The sequence below is a fragment of the Archocentrus centrarchus genome, chromosome 23, assembly GCF_007364275.1.
Source record: "Archocentrus centrarchus isolate MPI-CPG fArcCen1 chromosome 23, fArcCen1, whole genome shotgun sequence".
Lineage (NCBI taxonomy): Eukaryota > Metazoa > Chordata > Actinopteri > Cichliformes > Cichlidae > Archocentrus > Archocentrus centrarchus.
The window spans coordinates 11,295,881-11,321,915 of record NC_044368.1 but is presented as its reverse complement, the minus strand read 5'-3'; the positions used below and the strand labels follow the sequence as shown (position 1 = coordinate 11,321,915).

Genomic DNA, 26,035 nt, shown 5'->3' with positions numbered 1-26,035 from the left:
GATGCATTTGTTACCTTAACTTTAGTTTCTAGTGGGAGATGAATTCAAAACTGCTTTAAAAACATTTTTTGTCCTTGTCTCTTCTCATTTATTTTACCTATCTAAAAATATAAAATATTCTAACCTTGGCTTTCTCTGAATAATCACAAAGCCATTGGGATACAATAAATTCACTCATTAGATAGTTTCATGTTTGTAGAAATACATTATGCCTGTCAGGAAAGTCATTTCCTAACATGCTTACACATGGGGCATGGCACCTACAATTATCCAACTCTAGACCCTAGGCTCTGACATCTGTTTTCTAATGACAGATAATTACATGATGTCAAGTACAATCATCTACAGTGGCTGCTAAGAAACTGTATTTAATGTGCAAGTGGTGCAGCCATGTTGGATCCAGAGTGGAGTGCAGCGATGCAACAGTACACTCTCTGAATTTGAATAAGAGTCTGGGTACTTTTTTGGTTTTGTGAGTTTTCTTGTGGACATGCATTGTTTTGTAAGTGTATGAGTGATGAGCTCTTGGCGTCTGCGTGAACACATTTGTTTGGGATCTGTTGCTTCTGAAGCCACTCTGCTGTCTTTTAGAAAAAGATACCTCTCTGTGGACTTAATTGAACTTAGCAACATTGAATGAAATAATATCTAACCATTTTTTGGAGATATTCATTTGATTGTACCTTTTAGTGGCCATAAATACTAAATCAGTAGATTGTTTTTGTTTGTTTTTTTTAACTGAAAGGAGCCATGTAGATGTCAACTAACCTCAATAATTTCACTGTTTTCCTCATAAACTCATAAAAACCAACAAAGTTGACAATTATTACAGTACTGCAGTGATTATTATGTTTTGGTGGGTTATTTAACCCTAACCAATGCAGTCAGTAATGCATTTTTTAAGACGCATCAGAATACATATCCTGTGTTATGTGTGTTGTGCATGTGGAAATGCACAATGTAAAGAGAACTCAAGGGACTGGCACTAAATAGCAGTGTAGTCTTATCAAAATCACTTATCAGTGAGACTAATATGAAAAATAGGCTTCTATTTGCTAGGGAGCATAAAGATTGGACTCTGGGGCAATGGAAAAAGGTCATGTGGTCTGAGTCTCGATTTTCCCTGTTCCAGAATGATGGATGCATCAGGGTAAGAAGCCAAGGGGATGAAGTGATGCACCCATCATGCCTGGTGCTTACTATACAAGTCTGTGGGGGCAGTGTTATGATCTGAGTTTGCTTCAGTTGGTCAGGTCGAGGTTCAGCAACATTATGTGCCCAAAGAAGGAGGTCAGCTGACTACCTGAATATACTGAACAACTAAGTTTTTCCGTCACTGAATTTTTTTATTTTTCATGATGGCTCAGGCATAGTCCGAGATGACAGTGTCAGGATTCATCTAGTTAAAATTGTGAAAGAGTGCTTCAGGGAGCATGAGACATCATTTTCACACATGAATTGGCCCCCACAGAGTCCAGACCTTAATGCCACTGAGAATGCAGCGGCCTCACTCTATTGTCATCAGTACAAGATCTTGGAGAAACATTAGCACAGCTCTGGTTGGAAATAAATGTGATGTTACATTTGCTTTTTTTTTTAATGTTTTGTTTTTTTGTTTATTTGCCAGGCAGTGTGTATTTGTTTTTAAACCCAAATTTAACAAAGTAAACATTAAGTGCTTATATGTATTAGTTCATGATATTATCCAAAACTATTATCAATCATGTGCTTGGATTTACTCTCATTAAATGGTTTAAATAGTTACATTAAAGAGTATATGGATTGTTACTGGGATACAGTGACTCAGTCCTAAATCCTGTTGTCCCTTCAGTTCCTTTGTTGCATTGTATTGCTGTTTTTTTGTCAGTCGGTGTGTAAATGTCTGTCATTTTTAGGGCAGCTGGGAAAGGTTGTCCATCTGTGTGTGTATGTGTGTGTCTGTCTTTGTGACTGAGGGTAGATAAGCAGATTATTTAAGGTTATTAAGATTTCACACACGGGGTGAATCTACACGGCATTATTGCTGCTGTCTCCACTTCTTCCACAGCGGCTCCTTAGCAACTTGGCTGACACCTCCAGTGCGTACAGCTGCCATATGGTTGACTGGTGTGTTTTGTTGTCACCTCTCGATGAAACTGACATTGTTAACATCACATTGGGTCCAATTATAACCACATCATCAGCTAAAGGGGCAATGTTACTGAAGTCTGGTGGCATTAAAAGTATTAAAAGCATCTTATTAATGAGCAATGTTTTTCTGTTAATTGATAGCCAGTTAAGAAGGCACATGTGCCAGTTATGTGTTTGCCTAGTGTTAAATTTTATTATGTACTGTAGTATTGGATGTTTTGTGAAGTTAGGCTGTATGTGTAGTATGCAGGTCTAAATGCACATTTACATCAGTAAAAATAACACAGCCTGAATGATGTTGGCTGCTTTCAGGAAACAGTGTTACCTTGTCCTTTAAAACTTGTGTGGAATATGCTTTGACTACTTGATATAGAGAGACGAGACTTGTTTGGGGGAAGAAAAAAACTTTTTTCCACCATTAATGCAGAGGGAATTCAAACCAGACAAGTTGAGAATCTATCAGATCAAGTCATTTTCTGTTGTATAGTGCTGTAGCTCATGATAACAGGTGAAAATGGTAGGTAAGGCAAGTATAAAAGCAAGCTCAGATGTAGCCTTGAGAGATCATATTAAGCTAGCTGTCATTCTTCAGTGAGAGGACAGTTTTTCTCCCCATGTTTCTGTTTGAGCTTTTGCTTGCAGTATCTTTAAATGACCATCTACAGGAGATCGTACTTCTTGAGTTTTTTAGCAATGTTAATGGCTTGTAGATGGGTATGTTTTCGAGGGTTTGCATGTGTGTTTTAACTTCTATGCTGTCATCTGTTATCACCATCATCAGCGTCATTAGAAGTTGTTATTCTCTCGACGGTATGTCATGCCACCAGCAAGGCAGACGTTTGGAAGATGTGGTTGTAATGATAATAAGCTGGGAGAGATTTTCTTTTAGAATCCATTTGGAAGTCACAGCTTGTCTGCGCTTTTCCCTGTGTTATTTATCCATTTACATTTTAACCAGGCCCTCTGCTCTATATTCCAAATGATCTCTCTGAAGCCACTCAAAAAACATTTTGTTTAATGTGTGTTGTCTCGCTCACTGAACATGTGCTCTTTGGGCTGTCTAAGCACTGTGGGTCCCAACGCTGCTTTTCGCCAAGCTACCTTTGCTAAACTTCTTTGCATCACCCATGGGCTCTGTAACCTGGAGAATGGGCCTGCGGCTCGGTGCCAGATGGCTGTCTGGATAGACAAAGCCGCTTTACTGCCTAGTCCCTGCTACATTACTCAAACGTTATCACCCCTGCCTACAAAAATCCATCTGTGCTCACACAGCAACTTATAGATTCATCATCTTGACACTTGTATTGAAACAATGACAATAATGACAGCATGCAATGGATCGCGGAACAACACAATGCACGTTCAAGCTGGCAACTTTTATCCTGTGATCGATTTCTGGAAATGAAGTTGTCAGGAAAAGGGAAAAAAAAAAAATACATATATTCACACATATGTACGTGTGTGTGTTCAAATTGTGATGTCTACATACTTATACTGAGAAGCTCTATATCTGGGTTCCATTGCTTTGCAAGCTTGACGGTTTTAATGAGGCCACAGAAGAGTTTTCCCTACTTAACTTTCTGTTGTGGTGAGTTTCAGTGGGAATCAATGGAGGATTTAGAATAGGTTTAGGTTCCTTGCTCACCCTGTCTCTCTCGCTCACTCTGACACACAAGGATGCACATACTTGCACGCACACAAACAAACGCACTGCCTCAGCTCTTGCTGACTAATTGGGTACAGATGCTGAGTAGTGCGATCCCACGGTTTGTGCTCTTTGTGTACTTTTCGGCATGTCTTTTTATTTGCGCACGCTTTCGTGTGTATGTCTGCGTGTGTGCGAGCTTTAGCTAATCAATCATCCAGCTCCGCTGATCTATATTCCAGCATAGACTAAGTGTCACTAGTTGTCTGCAATGCTGCAGCCTCTGGGTTCTAACTTCTGCTTTGCATTACTAAAGCACAGAGACAGTTTTCCAAGCAATGGAGTAGCCCTCCTTTTTACAAATGGCTGTGTCCAGTTGAATCTCCATTTAGAGTTATCTTCACAGCTTTAGACCTGTATTATGTTCATCCACTGTCTTCAGTTTTTCCGCATCTTCCCACATCAAGTATTTTCTTGTTCCTTGTCTTTGTGCTGTGTTTCTCTCTTCTGGAAGTTGAGGTCATACATTAAATGTCTTATAGGTCAAAGAATGCTTTCATGAGGAGTTTGATTTATTTGTGCATTTATATGTGCTGAGCGCTTGAGAAGGCACTTACTCTTGCATGGTTTGCCCTGTGGTGTATGTGAGACAAGGCCAGTGACCAGTGATTCTTTGACAAACGAGGTGTGTATGTGCCTCTACAAACCCATATATAACTGTCTGACCCTATCTGACCAAGCAGACACCAGCATTTGGGGAGAATTCCGCAAGCATGCATTCTGTAGCTCTGATTGGTTTATATTAATAACACTGCAAAGCTGTGGTATTTTATACTTTCCATTCTGTTTCTGTGTACACATCCAATACTGCACACACAGAGCTGAGAGTTAGCTAGTCTAACTGAAGTTTGCCCAAATGGCTCTAAACAGTTCCACTGGAGCCTTTAAGGTTTATTGCCCCACTGAAAGGCACCTTTAGGGGCCTTTATAGCTTCCCAAAATTTGTTTCCATGGCAGACCTTACCCCTTGAATTGATGTTAGATCGAGTGATACAGTGTTACTGCGTTGCCAGTTTCAGGCTTGACACCAGCAGCACAAGCCACTAGTCACTTGTATTTTTCTGATGTTTTAAATTCTCCATGTTTTGACTTTCTATTTTTTTTTTTCTTCAGATTCATTCAAGAGATAGAGATGAACATGGGGCCAAGCCAGGCCAAGCAGTGCCAGCTTCGAGCGTTCCTCACTTACTACATTAATGATCTATTCCTTAACCAGGTTAGTATAATGTCAGATTGATGCATTGTCTACATTCTCACAAAGTGCCATAAGAGAACAGAAGTTTCAGCAGAATTCAATCATTCACACTAAGAGACCACATCTATGGGTCATTTTAACTTCATCTATAGCAGTCAACATCTGCTGTGGTTACTAATGAAGTGAACTCAAAAAAATGCAGGTACTGTAATGTACTTATTTAAAAAAACAGAAAAACAGCAACAGCTCTTGACCTAATTGAAATTTAGCTGTTATCCCTTGCGGTATTGTCTGCTTGTACAGTGATGCACTTCATCTGCTGTCTTTGCATCTCTATCGTGAAACCATGTGGTGACCACACCATTCTGGGCAAAAACAAACAAACAAACAAACAAAAAACTCTCAGTTCTCAGTGTGTTGTGTGAGAGGACTCACAATGGCACATACCCAGTTTAGATTGGGTGCATTGACTGCTCAACTTCAGATGCCTGAGGATGTTAGAACTCTGTGGTGACTGTCTGACCACAGGGGATGAATTTATAGTACTTGGAGACTGCTTTCTCTAACACTGAAAACTGGCTGTAGAGTCATGTCTAATCACCAGTGATAATCCAAACCTAGCAGAAAGGGCTACAACTGTTTATCATGGCACAAGGAGACTACTGAAGGACATAGCAGCCAAATTTAAATCTTTAACATCTTTTGGTTTTTATCCCTCAGCCTAAAAAGGCTGATGACGTATTTTCGCCACCCCACCAGGCACTCGTCCATCTTTCAACTTTGTGAACGTGATAACTTGAGAATGATGTCACCTGGGATGTTCAAATTCACACCATAGATGCATAGATAGATACTAAAAATCTGGAGTTCAAATCTCAGCGACCTTGACCTCAAGGTCAAGGTCAGAGGTCAAGTTTTCTGAAAATCTTGTGAACACAATAACTTGAAAACAATCTCACCTTGGATTTTCACATTGATACCATAGATGCATCTACTAAAAGTCTCAGCAGTTCTAATCTCAGCAACCCTGAGCTCAAGGTCAGAGGTCAGAGATCAAGTTTTCCAAAAAATCTTGTGAATGTGATAAAACAAGAACTACAAATCTCAGATGAGTTTGGTCACCTTAACCTCAAGGTCAGGGGTCAAGTTCACAGAAATTTTTAATGAACACAATAGCCCAAAAAGGAGGTCTCGTAGGATTTTTTAAAACTATGCCATTGGTGTATTTACTCAGGAAGGAGTTAATATAGGCTTCTTATAGTGATACTGTAGCTGCATCTACTGACAATCTTAATATATATATTTTAACTTTTAATATATCTTAATATTAAAAGTCCATCCATCCGGATGGAATATTAAAAGTGATATACTTTATTTGACACCCGTACATCATCATGTTCCAATTTGTAAATGCAGAATTATAAATTAAAATAACTCACACTGCTCATATTTTTGGAACTTCAAATTTCAAGTACTTTGCATTGTTCATTGTTGTTAAATTACTAATTGTTGCTTACAGATTCTGTATTTAACTTTTTTTTAAGGCTCTTCAAAAGTTCAAAATGCTGCCGTGTCTTTGCTCTAGCCTGCCTCATTAGCCGATAACCTTTAAAACTCTGCAGTGAAGAGGGGGAGGATGTAAAATACTCAAAACATTGCTTGAACCAGGCTTTTATTTCTCTCCCATTTACAGTAGATATTGATATTGAAATGTAGGCATATTTATACAGTCTTTTTTTTTTTTTTTTTTAAACCCCTGTTGGCATACATTTCACAGTGGCTGCAACTACTGTTCCTTAGCCACTAAAGTTGCAGTCTTTTCACAACACTGGACCTTTATCAAACTCAGGTTATCCACAAGGCCTTGTTTCTTAAGAGTAAAGCCTTTCTATACCTGAGATTTTAGCTTCTTATATCAGGTAACCACAAGCAGTGTCCGTGTGCTCCAAAGAAAGCTCAGCCAGACATATCACAGGCAAATTTACACTTTGAAGCATGGAATTTCAGGGCCTAGCTACCTCAGTAGAATATCCTGTGTTAATGTGACTACACTTTAATTTCCAAGTATATGGTTCTCTGTAAGTAGCCACTTAAATTGACTGAACATAGATTTCTTCCTGTTTGCATGCACATGTACTATTAACAAAAAACGTTTCCGCACAACTTAAATCACTTCTGCACTTCCGTGTTTTATTTGTTTGGTTTAAAACTGGTTCAGTGCAAATATTATTCGAATTCTACCTCACAGAAACATTTGGCCCTAAATTTTTACAGTTTTTACATTTAAGTTACCTGCACAGTGTATAGTTTTCAAGCTGCCATCTGTTTTCACCAATTATTTTCAATTATCGCATCTTTTGGGAAAATTTTTACCTCCAAATAACAAATCAGAGGTAAAAAAAAAAATTGTTTACTGTAACCCGACTCCTAATAGCACGGAAAACAGATTGCCACTTTAAATATACTTATTTGATGCAAACTTTTGTCAATGAATCATTAGGTGCGGACAGAGATTAACAAGGAAATTGAGGCAGTTAGCAAGGCAGCTGATCCTCTGAAGATTCTTGCTGGTGCTGATACCATGAAGGTTCTAGGTGTCCAGAGACCCCTACTGCAGGTAAGAGACATCCAACATATTCAAATAAACAATTATATGCTTGGAAGCATGCTAATAGCATGTAACACTTGCAAATGTACTATTAACTATGTATGTAGGGGAAACAAATGTCTACAGTATTTCCAATGCAACTCTGCATCACAAATTGTGTCCTTAAAAATTATCATAATGTTTAATTGGCAGTCTTCTCAGTATAAAGTGGACCCTTGAAGCTTCACAGCACTCATGTATTGGGCAATGATTGTACAAAGGCGGATTTTATTTCTTCCAGCTACCTAGTGACTTCATATGTTCAGTAAAGAACAAAATTAATTGTGTTATGTTGGTTGTTTATTGCAATTATCTACCAACATTGATCCTTTATCTGAGTACACTGAGCTTTACATTTGAAGTGTCTTTGACTTTTTTGGTGATACGAATTCACCAACATGTATGCACCCACAATATGCGGCTAGCACACATTTAGATGTGTCCAGCTGTTCAATTGAGTGCACTCACCATGCTGTTCTCTGTAAACTGTTGGTTGGTTTAGGGGAAGACAGACACACTCTGGCTCCTTTCTCCTTCTCTCTCAGATCTTTATGTCCAGCCTGCCACCCATCTCATAATTACAACTGAGACCATGCTTGATCTTTTTGTAGCTGTTGCTAAATGGTGGCTACAGTGTGTGACACACATACACATATATGCTGCAACACTTATATGTGTCTTTCCCAGGGCCATTTTCCAAAAAGGCAAGTTTTTGATAATCACACACACACTCATGCTCAAGCGCGCGCACACACGCACCCACGCATGCACGCGCACACACACACACACGAAAGTGTCACTTCATGGCCACTGTAGCAGACAAGAAAAATGGGTTCACGGGGCTTGTGATCTTTTTAGACGTGTCTTTCCGTTTAGTACAAATTGTGTCTCTGTGTGCACGTGAAATTTTCTCTTTATGTACGTACAGTTGAGTAATTATTTCCTGTTAACCATTCAGTACACACGCAGTTTTGTTATTGTTTGGCTCTTGTAATATGCACCTGTGCTTTATTTTGTCACTCAAATATAAAGAAGATTAATTGAATTTCAGTGCTCAAACTTCAAGAAAAAAAAAATGTCCAAAACCCACCCAAATAAAACCAATCTAACTGAGAACTATAAACTATGGAATCAACTCATTTTGAGTCTCTAAAAGACTGGCTCGTGTTGCTGATTTTGGCAGTCTTTTTTTATTCAAAACAGGATCGTGGCAGGTTGAGGATTTTAACAATGCCAAAGTCAAGATTCAGACAGTTGGCAAGATTTGTCTCAGCTGTCAGATATTCTCAGTGTTTGGTGGGTATGGCTGTCTGTGTCTTCAGTATTGTAAAAATGTATGTTTTGCATGGGCACTTTATTTTTATATATCAATCTATAATATGTAAGTTTGTCTGAATGTGTGTGTGTTTGCCCATGCAGTTGTCAAGAAGACAGTATCCCGGAGAGGTAGTTTTTTTTGCTGTGGGTGTTTGTGCGGCAGACCTTGGATATGAGTTGTCAACGTGTGTGCGTATGCGTATGAGCGTGCGTTTTGCTGCGTGTTTGTTTCTGTCAGAGCCTTCCTGTCTGTGCACTTGGTTTTCTCACAGGGAGGGAACAGCGGTGGCAGTTCATTACAGAGAGAGAGACCGTGGGCGTTTGGAGTTCAGCGGGGTTTGTTTACGGCTCGGGCCCCTCCTTAACGAGGAGTTCAGCATCTTGCTAATTATGCTGCTGTGGCTAATGAGCCTTTCTGCTGATAGTGGGGAGTGCAATAAAGCACTCCTTTTGTTTGGGCTTTTTTGCCTTTTTTAATTGGGCTGAATAAAAGAGCCTTCCCTGCTTCTTCTGTTGTGATTCACATTCTAGGGTCAGGATGGCATTTGTGTGTTTGTGGTACTTTTTTTTCATGTGTGTATTGGTAGCTATGTGAGTAAGTTTTGCTACCTGCGTGTGGTTTTGTTTCTGGCCTCCAATTTGAGAGCTGTCCTACTGTTTTCTTTGATGGCCTTCATCCACATGGCCACTGTTATGACAGACTGCTCTCTCGCTTCCACAGTGTGGAGTTTTTTTGTTCACTAAGTTGTCATGAGAGCTTTTGATAACTGGGTTTGACACCTTTTATCCAGAAAGTATATACTAAAATAGGTTTTTGAACTAGCTCTGCATAAAGTACTTTATGTTGGGAACTTCTGTCTGGTCAGATGGTGAATCTCTGTGACTGCCCTGGTTAATTAAAGATTAATCAGATGTGTCTTTGTGTCTACATATCCACTGTGTCGATGTGCACATATGTACTTTATGTGCTCTCTTCAAGTCCCCTGATACTTTCTGTGCCAGATGCTATTAGAAAGAGAGACACACACCATGGTATCAGAACCAGCATGCTTGAGAGGAGGAGGGAGAGTTCAGCATTGCTACACAACATTAAACACCCTCTTTTATACACCTTGGCTGCAGCCACATACAGGAAACCATAGGGGAGCACATTTTATAGATGCATCTGCTCTCTGCAGCCACTGAAGCAAAAATTAATGTGTGCAATAGTTTGAATTGGAAGATGATATTAGCATTTGGGGTTTTGTATGGTGCAGAATTGAGTTGCGGAGGTAAGAGCCTAGCAGAACACATACATAGGCCAGTGGGCACTTTTGAAAAACCTACATATACACAATAAGGCATAACACTATCTTTGCATTTTATTTATATACACATATACAGCAACACAGTATTTATATTATCTTCTGACCCTCTGTGGTCTATTTTTGCTGTTCTCTTGCATATCATGACAGAATATTTATGAATGTGTTTCCATGACATTAATTTTTGGAGTGGACCATAGTTATTAAATATATTCATGTTATATGAATTATTTGACCTTCTGTTAGTGATATCTCTGCAGCAGAAATAGACAGAGTGACTGTGGAAAAGCTGCACAAGAGTCAAGGTGAATATCACACATCATGTTTGCTTAAGCAGCCTTTAATAAGCAACACACATTCGGTCTAGGCATAGGTTAATAAGTTATAATGATAGGGGCAATGATTTTCCTATCACTAGGTACCAGCGATGTCAAATACTGTTTTTATATATCGTGTATATATACATCATGTTGATCTTATTAAGAGGTGACACTGGCTGTATATTGTCCATGAGGAGCATGAGATAAAGGCTTTATAGGGCAGTATATAGTTCAGTGTGAAAGGCTTATTTCTATTCATGCGTTTGTGTGATAGCATAGCCAGGGCTGATAATTCTCCAGGAGAGTGTTAGAGGGAGGTAGCTAAGCTACCGATGTCTGCCTGTTAAAATTTTCTTTCAGTTTTTCTGGTTTCTTTCTTTCTTTTCTTGGTCTCGTTGTTTCTCTGAGCCTCTCATTTATTGTCACCATAGTTATTCCTGTTGCAGTCATGTTTTTCTTTATTTCTAGGGACTAAACAGCAACAGTAAAGCAACACACACAAACATACACAATGTTAGCCCTTGCAGTGTGATGCTATCTGTCCAGAGTGTTGCCACTGATTGATTCATTTAATTAGAGTTAGATCGAGGGAAAGGAGTATAGACAGAGGAAGAGATGGGGAATAGAATAGAAGAACAAAACAGGATAGGGAGGGTATGGTCACTCTGCTGGATAGCTCTGGAGATTGGCTCCATTAATCTTTGTAGAACCCCCCCTAGTGTCCCCTTTACACACTCACTTTCTGACACACTAACATCCAAGAATACACGGTGCGCACATGCGGCGACGCACAACTGCAATGAGACAAACCCACCACAACAGCAAGCAGGTGACCACATTTCCCTGGCCCTGAAGACGGTGGTGTTAAGCCACCTGCCCGGCCACTTGGTGTGCTTGTGTTTCTGAGAGGGTCTGTGAGTGCAGATGAATTGTTTGTGTTCGGCTTGTTTACTTCATCAGTCAAGGCCACATCAGAGCCATAATTACAGTACACATCAGCCCTCTCTTTCCAGCTAAGTATCACTCAACTTTGTCCCCAGTGTCTGCACACAATAGCCACTAACTAGTCCTTTTGTATCTGCATGTTAATGGAGTAATTGTCTGTGCATTTGTTATTCATATGTGCACCTATTTGCATTTTTTGGGTGTTTGTCTGCAAACATAACTTGTTCTAGAGCCAGATGAAGACTGATTTCATTCGCTCACCATCAGCTGCCAGAGCACTCACTGTATTGCAGATGTGTTCAGCAGCCAATGGACTGCTAATGATGTTGACCTTTTAGATTTCATATTCACATGTAGCTTTGTGAGAGAGAAGGTTGGAAGCAGGCATGCATGCACACACATACACATGTTAATTGTGCATGCACACACGCTTCCACCTCCAGTAACTGTAATGACACTGACCTTTTTATTTGCGATTATGTGTGTAGGCAATGTTTATTTGTGGAGGGTTGATCGCTTCTTGTTGATTGGCTCCCTGCTGCCCACCCCCCCACCACATCACACCCATCCACACAAACACAGTCGAGATGGTGGTGGTGGTGGGGCTCTCTTTATTAAGGAGACTCTCAGCTCCCCATTCCCATCAACAGACACAGCAATCACAACACAATACACCTGTTAGCTGCATCAGCCGTGCCCTGTGATTGGGACACGAGTGGGGGTGAGAGGAAACAGGAAGGAGGGTATTGGGGTGGTTGGTATACACACATGAGCATTAGACAGACACACACACACACAGACAGACAGACACACACACACACACACACACACACACACACACACACACACACACACACACACACACTCTCATCACTGCCTTGACACACTGAGAGATGAACACCACCATCTTCACCAGAAGCAAAACCAACATACAGTCCCACATTTATTAGTAAAAAGATTGTCTGGGGAAAATGCTCAACAACCATTTCAATTCTGCTAAAATAGTCCTGTTCACAGAGAAATAAGGAATATAAATGCTTTCCCATTTCTTTTGAATGTTGTTTGGAACCCTCTACTACGTTATCTGTCATGAAATAGACTGTGCCTAAGCATCCGGTTGACAATTTTACAGCTATTAAGAATTATCCAGGAATAAAGCACCTTACCGCAGAATGCCACTCTTACCCACAGCAGTTTTGGCTTCGCTTAAAATTAGTCCCTTCAATCTTCTTTCCTACTCTACCAGGAGACACAAAGTTGTAATCACTAAGTCAACATGGTGCTCTCTGGAGATTATGTGATCTTATATTCTCATCTTGATAGTAGCACCTTCTGTACATTTTTAATATTTAATTAATGCAGAGGTTTCTTTTTATTTTACTCCAAATTGACAGTGTTCTAGCAAACACTGACTGTCTTCTGAGTTTCTTCACCTCAAAGTCTTGTATCTCTTCTTCCTCCTTCCTCACTGCTCAAGGTGTAACAATACCTGCCACCTACCTTTGTCTGCTTATCTCACACCAAACACATGTATTCCTGAGGCTCACACCCAGCTGCCCTGGGCCACTAACGCATGTCTGCCATGGATATGTGACACAGCTGTGCTTTTTATGTAGTTTAAAAAAAAAAAAAAAATTATATGAACATAATAGTTATATATTATTTTTAAAAAGGTGTGTAGTAAAAGAGACAGCCTTTAAATAAGCCAAGAGAGCACTTTGAGCAGCCTTAGGTAGTACAAGTTCACACCACACATTGCTTCCATGGACAGAGTTTCTGTGTGTAACAAGACATAATCTTTGGCTTTGGAGTGAGTCAGTTACAGAGGGAGAAATGTCAGCTCTACCACAGACATGCCCTCTGGTTTGAAAGAAAGAAGGTTGGGCTCAGGGTTCCTGATAGAACTTTGTGCTTGAATTTCAAAAAGCAAGTTAGGTGCAAATGAAAATTTTCATGTTGCTGTGAAAACACACACTATGTTTGTTTAAATGTGTACTTGTGCATGTTACTACAGTGGTGCTATTTCAGCCTTAATGCTGCAAAGAAAGAAAAAAAAAAACAACATGCATCCTCCAACATAAAGCATCCAATTACATTATCATTTCCTTTCATTCTCCCAAGCAAACTATTATTCACCTACACCTAAACCCTAAACCCAGTTCCTGTGATAAAGAAGTCACAATATTTGCCAATAAGTGGTGAGGAGTCCTCTTCTACAAAAAAACTGGGGGATTATGAGATGATTGGGGTCACAGTGGAGATTCGAATAGCACATTTGAACTCCAGAGTGATCCCCAGGATTAGCATGTGCAGAAGCTCCATATTTCACCCCACATTTGTGTTTGTGCGTGGGCGTAAATACCGTGTGTGTAATGTAGAAGCCCATCTGTAATCATTCAAGTGTGATATTGCGCCTCATCTCTCAATTAAAACACTTGCAAAGCTTAATGTAGTGTTTGCATTAAAAGTCATGGTGATGGTGGGATAAAAGATGCATTCTTTTAATAACTCAATTTGTCCACCCAGAGGTTATGTACAAGCATTTATTTTATAGTGGCTTATTGCGCCTTACTATGGGCATCATAGTTGAATCCATATGTACACTGTTTTTTATTTTTCATTCATCATTTTAAAAATACATAGCCTAAATTAAATATATGATTTAATTTTCATCCGTTTATATTTATGAAGTCTTTTCCAAAGGCAGATAATGATGATGAGCTGCTTTTACCAGTGGTTGTACATTATAAGCATTCCATTCAATATACATGCCAAACTTCATACTGTTTTGTTCTGCGAAAGGCAAGGAAACAGTTTGAACACAGCTCTGAAATCATTCCAGCATTACTCCTTAACAACTCTCTAAGCTCACACTGGACTGTTTCTGTCATTCCAGCTGCTCAGACAGAGTGAGACATTTTCTATTGATCAGCTGATTGCCTCATTTCAGTGTTAGACATCAGGTTCCTCCATGGCACTCAAAACTGCCTCTGTTTTGCCATTCTAAAGATTTCAGCTGGAGTAACTGAGTGTTGGTTATGTTATCATTTTAGGTGAAAAGTGAACAGAAATATTTTCACTCAAAGGTTTGAAAAGATTCAGACTGAATAAGTGAAGCTAGGTCTGGAAGTAGATTGTGAAATCTCGAAGCTGCTTTCAAAACTGTATGAAGAATTCATAGAGTATTTGCTTTTGGAAAAAGGTGACGTAAATAAACCACAATGCATTTCTCACATTTTTTTTTTTATATCCCAGGTACATCTCATGTTTCACAATTCTCTCAAAATCTTGTAGTTTAGTTTCTCATTTAATCTTTACACTGTGTTTTGTGTGTATACAGTCCATTAGAGAAGTGATTGTTGGTACTTGATTATAGTTGATGGGGGGAATTAAGGTGGGTTTGTACAAGTATCTGAAAAAGAAAGTTTTCAGCTTTCGCAGTCATGAAAAACTAAGTACACAGCATGATTCAGCAGCTTGTAGAACCACCTTTTCGCATCATTAATGTGACGTAATTGTTTTCTGTATGACTTTTATCAGGCTCTCACATTGTTGTGGAGGAATTTGGGCCCACTCTTCTTTACAGTTTTGCTTGAGTTCATTGAAGTTTGTGGGCATTCATTAATGCACAGCTCACGTAGGTCCTGCCACATCATTTGAGTTGTGTTGAGGTCTGGACTTTGGGCCATTCCAACACTGAACATTTTTTTTTCAGCCATTCTGTTGCAGACTTTCTGCTGTGCTTGGGATCATTGTCCGGCTGCATGACCCAATTTGAGCCAAGCTTTAGCTGTCAGATATTTGACTTTTAAGCTGACTCAGTGCCCAGGTCATGTGACTGCAAAAACAAGCCAAATTCATCACCCCTCCACCACCGTGCTTGAGAGTTGGTGTAAGGTGTTTGTGCTGATATGCTCTGTTTGTTTTTTTGCCAGAGGTGGCGCTGAGCATTATTACCAAACATCTCCACTTTGATTTCATCTGTCTTCTTTTAAATTAAGAAGAGGCTTTCTTCTCGAAGAAACAAGCTATGCTTTTAAATTTTTTTTCTAATTGTACTGTCATAAACTGAGGCCTGTAAAGTTTGAGATGTAGCTCTTGGCTTTTTTTTTTTTTTTGCAGTTTCTCTGAGCATTGCACAGTCTGACCTTGAGGTGAATTTGTTGGGAAGTAGCTACTGCTTCTATAAAGTTTTCTGTATGAATTTGGGTGAATGAGTCCCATTTGTCACTTCGATATTTCACATTATGCCATGTGTATCATGTTATTTTTGTGGCATTCTACACACTTGGCAGTGGACTTTTGTCTAAGTCTATCTTTTTAAGCTTAAACTCATTCGCATTCATACATTCGTTAAAAGAAGCATATGTTGTGGTTAAGCAGGCACAACCATGAGGGCCATCCGGTGTGTGTCAAGGGAGTCTTCAGAGAATGGATCTCCTGTGACGATGATGAATGATCTGTCAAGGCAATGTCCCACTCATGCCCAGTTCTTCTTTACCCAGGAGAGGAACAGCCTTTGTTGGGGAAGGAAAGGGGGGCAACCAGAGGTTATCTTTGTATGTGTCCCTTTTGATGTGTGTGTGTGTGTGTGTGTGTGTGTGTGTGTGTGTGTGTGTGTGTGTGTGTGTGTGTGTGTGTGTGTGGGGTTGGGTGCACGTACTGCTGAGGGTGGGTTATTTTATCAAACTGTGGTCAGACATGAATGGTATGGGAGAGGCATTACACGAGTGAGTGGTTTTGGGTTAGAGCATGAGTGAAATGGCAGAGAGCATAAGGTTAAACACTCTGACCTCTGCACAACCTCAAGGGGTACCCCCTATTTTAATGGGGAAATCCATGATCCGTTTCCGATTCAAACCTGAGGTCCTCATCTCTCCCTTTCTCTCCTTGCAGTCATCTCAGAAAACACATTAGAGAAATCTCATGAAGCTGTTATTTATCCACAGCTTGTAATTGGATTTTCCTAGCAAGCTTCCCTCTACCTAAATTTTTTTTTTAAACCTGATGACACGTTTAGTAAAATAAATACTTCTAGTGCAAGGAGTTTAGTGATTGCATCCCTGTGTTCTCACTGTAGTAATGACATTCCCTGTGTTGCACTCTTTTGCGCACTCCACTAAAGGAAACAGCTAGATTGAGTGTGGTTTCTGTTGTGATGACCATGTGTTGAGAGATTTTTTTTTTTTCCGCTGAGTGCTGGCTCTGCCTTCATTAAACCACTATGGCTGTGGCCTTCATTTCCAAACAGCAGTTTACCCCAGCAAATTCAAGATCCATTTGCACAACCTAAGTCTAATTTTCTGTGATCACTGTGTGTTTATCTAGTAATGATGTAAAAAGAGTAGAGACAGAGTGCAACCATGTGTAGTTTTGGGGTAATGAAATACTAGGAAGTAGAATTACACAAGAAAGGTGTTTTTTTTTTTTTTTTTTCACGATACCACAACATGTTGACCTTTAAGCTTGAAACATTACACAGAGGGAGAGAGCGAGATAGGCATAGATCGAGAAGCATGTCTTCTCCTATGTAACAGTCAAGTAAGATAGAGGAGATGTAGCAGAACTGGCTTTCCCTACCACTCTTACTCTCGCTGTCTAAGCCCTCCCTTTCTCAATCTGTCCCTTGATTACTTTTTAATGATTGCTGCTGCCTAAGACAAATGGCTGTGTTAAATGAGCAAATTAGACAAGGGAGCTGAGTGCAAGAGCATTTGTTAGAGCAGGAGTAATGGATCGGGTATCCATTGTTTACTCTTCTCCATTCACCGCCGTGGCCTGCTCTTGAGCTCTTTGTCCTTAAAGGAGGGACTAGTCGTCGTTATGATTCTGGCTACACTATGACTTTTTGATAATATCAGATTTCTAAATCAAAATCAGGCCTTTTCCCTACTTTTGTACATCTTTTTTTATTCTTAAGTTTACTCTGTTAATTTTTTGATATTTGATCAAAGTTGGGGTTTTTTGTAATGTTGTATATGCTGGAATCACTATCATATTATATTACTAGTACTGTGTGTTTTTATTGATCGGTCTTAATAGCTGCAGCAGCAGTCAAGGTTTGCACTCAAAAAATACTTATTTCTTTGAATGCACTAACTGAACCCAATTGCTTGTTGACGTTTCCCTGACCTTACAGTTCTTCTGGCCTTACAACCAAAGAGAAGGCCAAAAAAACTCTAAATTAGCATGTTGTTATCGCAGCATTATCACCAGAGTCGCTGTAACAGACAGTGGCACATGTGCTATTACTTATTTTTTCAGTTAGTTATATAATGCAGTTTACAGTACCAGCTACCTACACAAATGAAGGGAGGTAACGGCTGCATGAACCATGCTAACATCTACCTCTCCTGCAGGGTCTGTGTAATTCTTTCTGCCCTGGCAGGCTGACGGGGAGTCAGGCATGGACAGTAAAGGGTGCTCCCTTGGCAGAGACAAGGCCTTGGTTAGCACTCCATGGGTATGGGCAGTGCTATGGATCATTACCTCCCTCAGTGGAGTGGCTGCTGTTTGTGTGTGTGTGTGTGTGTGTGTGTGTGTGTGTGTGTGTGTGTGTGTGTGTGTGTGTGTGTGTGTGTGTGTGCATGTGTGTGTGTGCGTGTGCATGCTTGCCTGCGTGTGACAGAACGAGCAAAGGGGAGACTGAACAGAGAAAGAGCTATTAATATTAATATCATTTTATCACATCAGGGGTTCTTTCTTCTTTTTTTTCTTCCTTTTTTTGGATGATCAATTATAGTCACTACTGCCCCCTTTAGTCTAGCAAGTCACTTAGTCAGATCAGATAGTCAGTGACCTCGAACGTAATGGAACTATCTTTTAAAAATGTGTTATAAATGATAAAATAATAGAGATAATACTTATACATGTTAATTACATCACTCTGAAATCCAGTACATTTATTGATGCCATAGCTTATTTGCATACATACTGTGTGAAAGTCTTGAGCCACCTCTCATTACCTCGCCTACCGATAGGTGGAGGGAGATTATGTTTTCACTCCTGTTTGTTTGCTTGTCTGTCTGTTAGCAGTATAACTCAAAAGGTTTTGAAGCAAAATGAATGAAGCTTTGTGGAAATATTCCTTGGGGGCCCAGGAACATATGATTTCATTTTCAAGGTTAAAGGTCAAGGTCACCACAAATTTTCAGGGAAAAAAATCGCTATCTGTCACATCTCAGTGAAGTTTTTTTTTTAGAGGATAACCTGAATGAAATATATCCAGACTATAAATAAACACTATCTTATCTTATCTTATCTTATCTCTAAATGCCATTATCTGTTTATGCGTATTTCATTTTTTAAATAAAATATAAATTCATATTTTACAGTTTTGAAAAGCCAGTGAAATAAATTTCTAGTCTTTGTGATTTAGTAATTTATGATGGAGTATTATAACATTGGGTGGTATCTATTGCAGTGTAGTATTGGCACAGGAAAATTTGGTGTGGGGGTGGTATGTGCTCTGCTGAGTGCCCTTCTCGTTTCTTTGTTTTGCTTCCAAGGAGCCAGAGTTTCTTGTAATATTTTAAAGTGGTCTTAAGCAATAGTTCTCCAGGCTTTCTGAAGGTCTTTCTGTCATGATCCTGGGGTTTGACCCAGTGTTTTATGTTTTTGGATTTTCGAGTTTTGGTGTTAGATTTCTTCAGTTTGTTTCTTAGGTTGTTTATTGTTTAATTTCTCACTTTAGTATTTCTCCATTCATCCTTAACTTAGGACATTTTAAGTTGTTATGCTTAGTTAAGCAGTTCCTAATGTTATTGTTATTATCTGGAGTTTTAGTTTCCATTGCCTGTCAGTGTGTTTGTATCCCTCTGTGTATAGGCTTCCCCACATTGTCAAGTCTGTGTTTGCGTCATGTTTGGTCACTTCCTGTTTTATTTTGACAGCCCTTTTTTCATGTGCTTTGTGTTCAGTTTTGCTTCCCTTGTGTCATTAGTCTTACTTGGTTCACCTGTTCTTCCCTGCTGTTTCCACTCGCCCTTATCATCTTGTGTGTATTTAATCCCTCAGTTCTTCTCACTTCCTCGTCGCGTCCTCTGCTAATGCTGTGTTTTCTTGTGCTCTGTATTTTCCCTTCCCTTCTCCAGGGTAAATGTTGGTTTGAGTTCTTTGGGGTTTTGTATTTTTGGACAACTGTAAAAACTTAAGCATTAAAGTTGATTCCTTGAACAAAGTTTGTCCCCTGTTTCCTACACTTGGGTCCTACTCTGCCTGCCACACAGCTGACTTATGACACTTTCAAAGCTTTTCGTTGGACATTTGCTGCTTTTTTACTCATTTTCAGTCCTGTTTTTGTACCTCATTATTTTCAGAGGAATGCTTTTCCAGCCACTTTTTTTTTAACCACTTAACACTAAGATATGACTCGTTCAAGTGTGGAAAAGGGCACATAACACATGAAGCAGTGTTGTGTATAACATAAGAGAACTTGACCTATTACCCTTGGCCTATTAACCTATTTTATATTGTATACAGTCTGTCACAAAAACCCATTTGTTCCCATTTCTCTAGTTGAAACTACAAAAAATATCAAAGATGCAGTTTGATATTTTTGCACCAACAAGGTTATTCCCAAAGAGCTATTAGCCAAAGACTTGGCATATCTTGGCCTGGTGTGCAGGCCAAAAAAAAAAAGAAGAGGAATCTGGACAAGTGGAGGACAAAAGAAGTGGCAGGTGAACAATATCTGAAAGTCATGTCCTTAAGAAATAGGAAATAAAATCCAACAAAGACCTGGCACAAGAGCTATAAGATATGTCTGGCCTTTCAGTTGATCTACCTACTGTCCACCAAAGCCTCATCAGAAATGGTCTCAATGGCAGGGTTGCTGTCAAGAAGCACTGGTTTTGTCTTATATACTGTATTTCCGTGTATGTTTGCACATTTCAATAATTTGCTGCACCCATTTCCCATTTTCCTAGCAAAATATAAATAAAAGAGGGGTAGCAGTACTGTATTGAAGGTCATAGTAAATAAATATTGACTTTGGACTATATCATCTGCTTGTTTATGAAATTGTATTTTCTGTTTGTTTTTGGTAGACAGCACTAAAAAGCAAGTGGCAATATCTTGTACTCCTGCAGCTGTTTGAACCTTGAGTAACACAGGTCATTTCCATTTTATTAATTTTTTTTTTTGCAAAACTGTTCAGTTTTCCATTTCACACCTTCACAGCGGAACTAACTTTACATAGTCAGAGAAGCGAGGTGAAGTGAAATAGAAATCATTTGTTTAAGATTGCCTTTCTGTAAATGGTTGTAGGGGATTACTCTGCACTGCACTCTGCTGCTCTTGTAGTTTCAGAGTAGCTTCAGCAAGGCGATCACCAGACTAATAGTGAGTTATCACTATTATTACAGATGTAGGCTAGGATTGGTTAAGTGCTAGGAGCAGCAAACTGGAACATACAGAGTTGTAATCTTATTTAACAGCTCTCAAATTGCTCAAAGGTGTGTGTTTTGAAAAGTTTGCCTGGTGTGTGTAAGTGTGAGTGTGTCTGGGGATATGAAGCTGCTCTGCTGTTCCCGGGCCAGCTATTAGTCACGCAGGAGTGGCTAATCTGTAATGGCTGCTGTCACAGCCCTGCCGTGGCTCCTGGTGATGGGTGCGCTGTGACAAATGCACACACACTCACTTTAAGCCTGAGAACACACACAGCACAGAAGTTCAAAACATACCCAAAAAAATATGTGCACTCACACTGATGCACTTACATAAAAAGAATCAACAATTCCACTAATAGTCTTAAGACTTCTGGGAAGTTTCCCTGTATCAGTCGTCAGTCCAGCCTTGGATGAGGGAAAAACAAGGGAATTTGGATCCCCCGATTACATTGCTACTACAGCAGACTAGGTGTGAAGTGACAGCTATATAAATATTAGTCTTCCTTTACCCACTTTGTTTATTACTGTCTGATTGTTTCAAAGCTGAAGTCAGAGATTTTATGTATAAATAATTACAACAAAAAAACACACTAAAACTCATTTTTCCTTGCTTTTAGAGCACAGTGGTGGTGGAGAAGTCTATCCAGGATCTAATGAGCCTGATGCAGGACCTGAGTGCCTACTCAAACCAGTTCCTTGAGATGGTCTGCGACAAACTCAAAGAGTACAAAGAAATCTGCAACACAGCCTACAGGTAAAAGAAAATGAGAAACTGGAGGGAAATTAAAATAGAAGGTTCATTTTTATGGCTTGATTTATACATTGTAATTCTAGAAATTCAGTTCTTATTGGGTTTTTTTTTTTACAATCTCTCTCTCTCTCTCTCTCTCTCTCTCACTCACTCACACACACACACACACACACACACACACACACACAGAGTGCTGAGAAAGGCTGTCCATCTGTGCCCTCTGGTACCATGTAACACCTGGCTAGGGAAAGAGAGGGTTAGAGAATATGGAGGGGGTGATAAGCAGGGCAGGAGACACAAGAAAGGACTGACAGACTGCTGGGAGTCCATCTGGACCCTGTCACAGGTCAGCCTCAGTCTCACTGGGGCCTCCATGTGACAAAGTGTATGTGTTTGTGAGCTGTGCATGTTTGTGCTGCTGAACAGGTCTCTGTCTCTCCCAGGCCCACTTATGTGTGTCTGTGTGTGGTTATAGATGTGCTTGGGTATTAGTAATAATTGGAGAACCAAGCAGTTTCTCTGACGTAGGCACAATCCAAACAAAGCAAATACATACTGGCGCTCTGCCACAGATTGTCTTCAAGCCATTTCATGGCTGCTATTATTTTGTTTTATATGTCAGTAAAGGTAGTTCTAAATCACATTCACAACTCTGATTAGCTACTACTGTCTGTCTGTTAGTATTAAATAGATATTTTTAGCTGTACTTGCTGTATGGCTCTTGGGTAGCAGAAGTCTCTGAGGCAAAGCAATTATAGTGCAATTTCTTTAAAACTAGAGGAAGGATCAAAATGTTGATACAGTAGTGTTATTCCCAAATATCTATATTTTTATTAAGATGTATAGGTGCTAAAATTGATACCCCAGCCAGTGTGACTGACCAAAGTCACCACTTTATGATTCCTCATGGTGGTGCTTATAAGATGAATAAGGGTTTAACTTATCATAATATAGTATCATATCATATACCTTTTAATGTTGAATCTCATGAAATTTGATACATTAGTTCTTGATCTGTAGCTAAGGTGAAAACACATGACACCTGTTTCCTGATATTATTCTGATATTATTAACAATATTTTTATATTTTCACAGTAACAACTGACAAACATGTTGTTACATGTCATTACTAAGTAGCTAAGTTTGCATTATTGTGTCTCTGTCCCCTCAGGGGCATAGTCCAGTGCGAGGAAAAGCTGACCATCAGTGCTTCCTGGGCTAAAGATGAGGACATCAGTCGTTTGCTCCAGTCACTCCCTAACTGGGCAAATATGGCCCAACCCAGACAGACACGGCAGAAGAGAGAGGATGAAGAGGACTTTACCAGGTACAATTAGAACACAGTGACAGTATTCACATGAAGAGTACACAAATACACATGCTTGTTCATATGCATTATGTATGTGCATAATTAAATAATGCAAGTACAAGTAGAATAGCACATAGTCACATTACAGCAGACGCACACACAATCAAAAGTAGACGCACACAAGCACACTTGAGTAACTACGCGCATAATCCCTCCCTCCCATTTTTGCTTCTTTGTTCACATATGTTTCGAACCCCCTTCTTGTTGACTAAGATGCATCCGTAAAAGAAGTCATGATTGCTCTTTTAAACACCCTTTATCTGGAGGAAGTGAGGAAACGAGGGAAGAACAAAATAGGAAAATATAAGGGGAGCAGACGAAGGCAGGGAACGTAGTGTGTGTGTGTGTGTGTGTGTGTGTGTGTGTGTGTGTGGGGGGGGGGGGGGGGGGGCAGTCTTATCAAAATTGCCTTTGAATGTGCACCCTCTTCAGGGAACACTGGAGCTCATCGGAGCGGAAGAGTAAAGTAAATAAATAAATTGGTTATGTGGCCAGAGAAAGTCAATCTGTTGTGTGCACTCTCTTCCTCTCTCACATACTCCCTTTTCTTAGTCACACATGCAGACGCACACACACACACACACACACACACACACACACACACACACACAAAGAGCACGGAGATAGCAAGAGGGAGACCATAAGGCTGTTTGATTTGAGAGCCGTAGATGTTTTCATCACTATGAAAGGGGGATTAGCTTCTGCACGACTCTCAGCCCAGTACTTTAATAAAGCCTCATTAATAAGCCACACATGCCTATGCGTGAGTGAGAGAACGCAATCTTGTGTGTTTTGTTTATTTTGCCCATCTGTTGTTCAAAGGATCTTGATCTTGTGGGTATCCTGGTGACTCTGGAGGCTAGCTGACATGTTGTGTTTTTGCACCACTACAGTTTTGATTTTTAGTTATCCAACTTCCCAGGTTTCACCCCATGCTTCTGCAACTACAAGTGCTTGAACACTGTTTTTGCCACTCTGTAAATCTCTGCCTTCTGTTTGGCGTCTTTTTAAAAATCTTCTCCGTAACCTGTTTTTCTCTCCCACCAACTGTTGAGCTAGTAGCAACTTCTTCCTTGTTAAGTATCTGCACTCACAATTTGCTCACAGTTTCCCCCCTACTCCCTCTTTGTTTATCTGTCTATGTATCCGTCTAGTTATCAACCCTTCTTATTTCCCTTGTGTGTGAGTCACTGTAAAGGTCAAAGCAATAATTGAACCCCATGAAACTGAGCACATAAGCATAAGATTATTATAAAATTTGAGCTTGAACACATTGAACATGTGCACACAGGGGATGTGTGCACATCCATTCCATTCAACAATCCATTATTTTATTACTTTAAAAAATTGGCTCCTATTATTGCTTTTATAAAATCCACTCAGTGTCTGCAAACCAGACATTTTGAATCCAACTAGGAACCCAATCACTGATAAATTCCTCCAAAGAATGTAACACTGCAGACTGATTAAAGTGTCTTTCACAGAGTTGCCTCTGAGCTACGTCAATGCACACATGCTGCTTTTATAACTGTGTTTTTTGTAATATCCCAGCCATTTTTTATTATTTTTAAATGGGTATTTGCCAGTTGATTGATGGTTAAATTGTGTTTTTCTTTTGCCAACAATATAATGTGTCTGTCATTCTAACCATACACACTCTTACATCCCTCACCGTCCATCATCCAGGGCAGCTTTTGCTAAGGAGTCAGAGGTGCTGACTGGGAACCTTGGAGACAAGTTAATCCCACAGAATGAGATCTTGCGTGACGTCAGTGACCTCAAGGCACTGGCCAACCTTCATGAGAGCATGGAATGGCTTGCCTGTCGCCTCAAGACGTTCTTCGCCACCCTGCCTCATGTATCCAGTAAGTTGGGTAAATATGGAGTAAATAACAGATGTTTCTTGCTTAAATAACTGGATTTCTTCCAAACAAAGACAAACCTGCACATCATAATTATAAACAATATCTCTGATGATGTTATTTTGTTGAGGAAATAAAATTAAGCTAGCACAGACATATGCAGAGCATTTTCCACCTACATCCAGTACACTGACGCCAACGCAGACATCTGTTGCTGTTCCTGTAAAACTCAATATTGTCTTTAATACACGGGGTTTTGCTTGTTGAATTATCGCATTGGACCAAAAGTAAGATGATCTTTTCTGTCAGTTTCCTTTCTATAGTTTCTTGTTGTTTTTTTTTTCTTTTTTTTTCGCTCGAGACACATAAACAGGCTCTCATAGCTCCCAACACAGTAGAACACTATTTTGGTGTCTTTAACTTTAAAACGTTATGGGAAGAGACCCACACTTGAATTTGTCCAATCTCCTCTTCAGTGTCATCTTGTTGTGCATGTCCAAATGGCTTCCAGTGCAGCAGCTATTTGGACTAAGTGTAGGTTCCGTTGTATCTCGGCAGTGTTTACTGGATCTCCTCTGGTGTGACAAAACTGCCTCCCTTTAACTTGATTTTCATTTTGTGGAAGTTGCAAGGTGCCAGATCTGGCTAGTGGGGCAGGAGGTGAGCAAAATGTGTTGTTTTGTGTCCACAAAACTGTGTTTTCAGTGCACTGTGTGGCAGCACATAATGGCACACACCACTGTTTGGGTCGTTTCTCCTGAACCTTCTCAGATGCCAGGACTTTACAGGAGACCCCACTTATTATGCTAGAAATCCAGAATCCAAATAGTTTTGCTGGTATTGAGATGATGACTATTTATCATAATTACACTTAGACTTCAGAAAACTTGTGAATTTATTGAACTAAAGAAAACTGATTTAATTTGGATATACTTGAACTTTCACTATAACTCAGTTGAAAAAACAAATTAATTAATTTGAACTCAACCAAACACCTGGCAGGGAGTGAATTTGGAAGGAGAAAAATATATGAAATGGATATGCTGAACAACATGTGCAGCACAATATTTTATCACATTTAAATGTTTAACTAATCTATTT

At 39.7% G+C, this 26,035-nt stretch overlaps 1 protein-coding gene across 3 annotated transcripts in view; it reads left to right on the top strand.

The window, feature by feature from the left end:
- Window positions 1-26,035, top strand: part of exoc4 (exocyst complex component 4) — a 140,828-nt gene that overhangs the window by 81,901 nt on the left and 32,892 nt on the right. For 2 of the 3 annotated variants that reach the window (XM_030719819.1, XM_030719818.1), the window contains exons 12-16: window positions 4,949-5,051; window positions 7,531-7,647; window positions 21,570-21,706; window positions 22,875-23,030; window positions 24,759-24,937. In XM_030719819.1, coding sequence (XP_030575679.1) covers window positions 4,949-5,051; window positions 7,531-7,647; window positions 21,570-21,706; window positions 22,875-23,030; window positions 24,759-24,937 — 692 coding nt within the window. Of the gene's footprint in view, window positions 1-4,948; window positions 5,052-7,530; window positions 7,648-21,569; window positions 21,707-22,874; window positions 23,031-24,758; window positions 24,947-26,035 lie in introns of all 3 variants that reach the window. The other variant, XM_030719817.1, reaches the window with a different exon arrangement.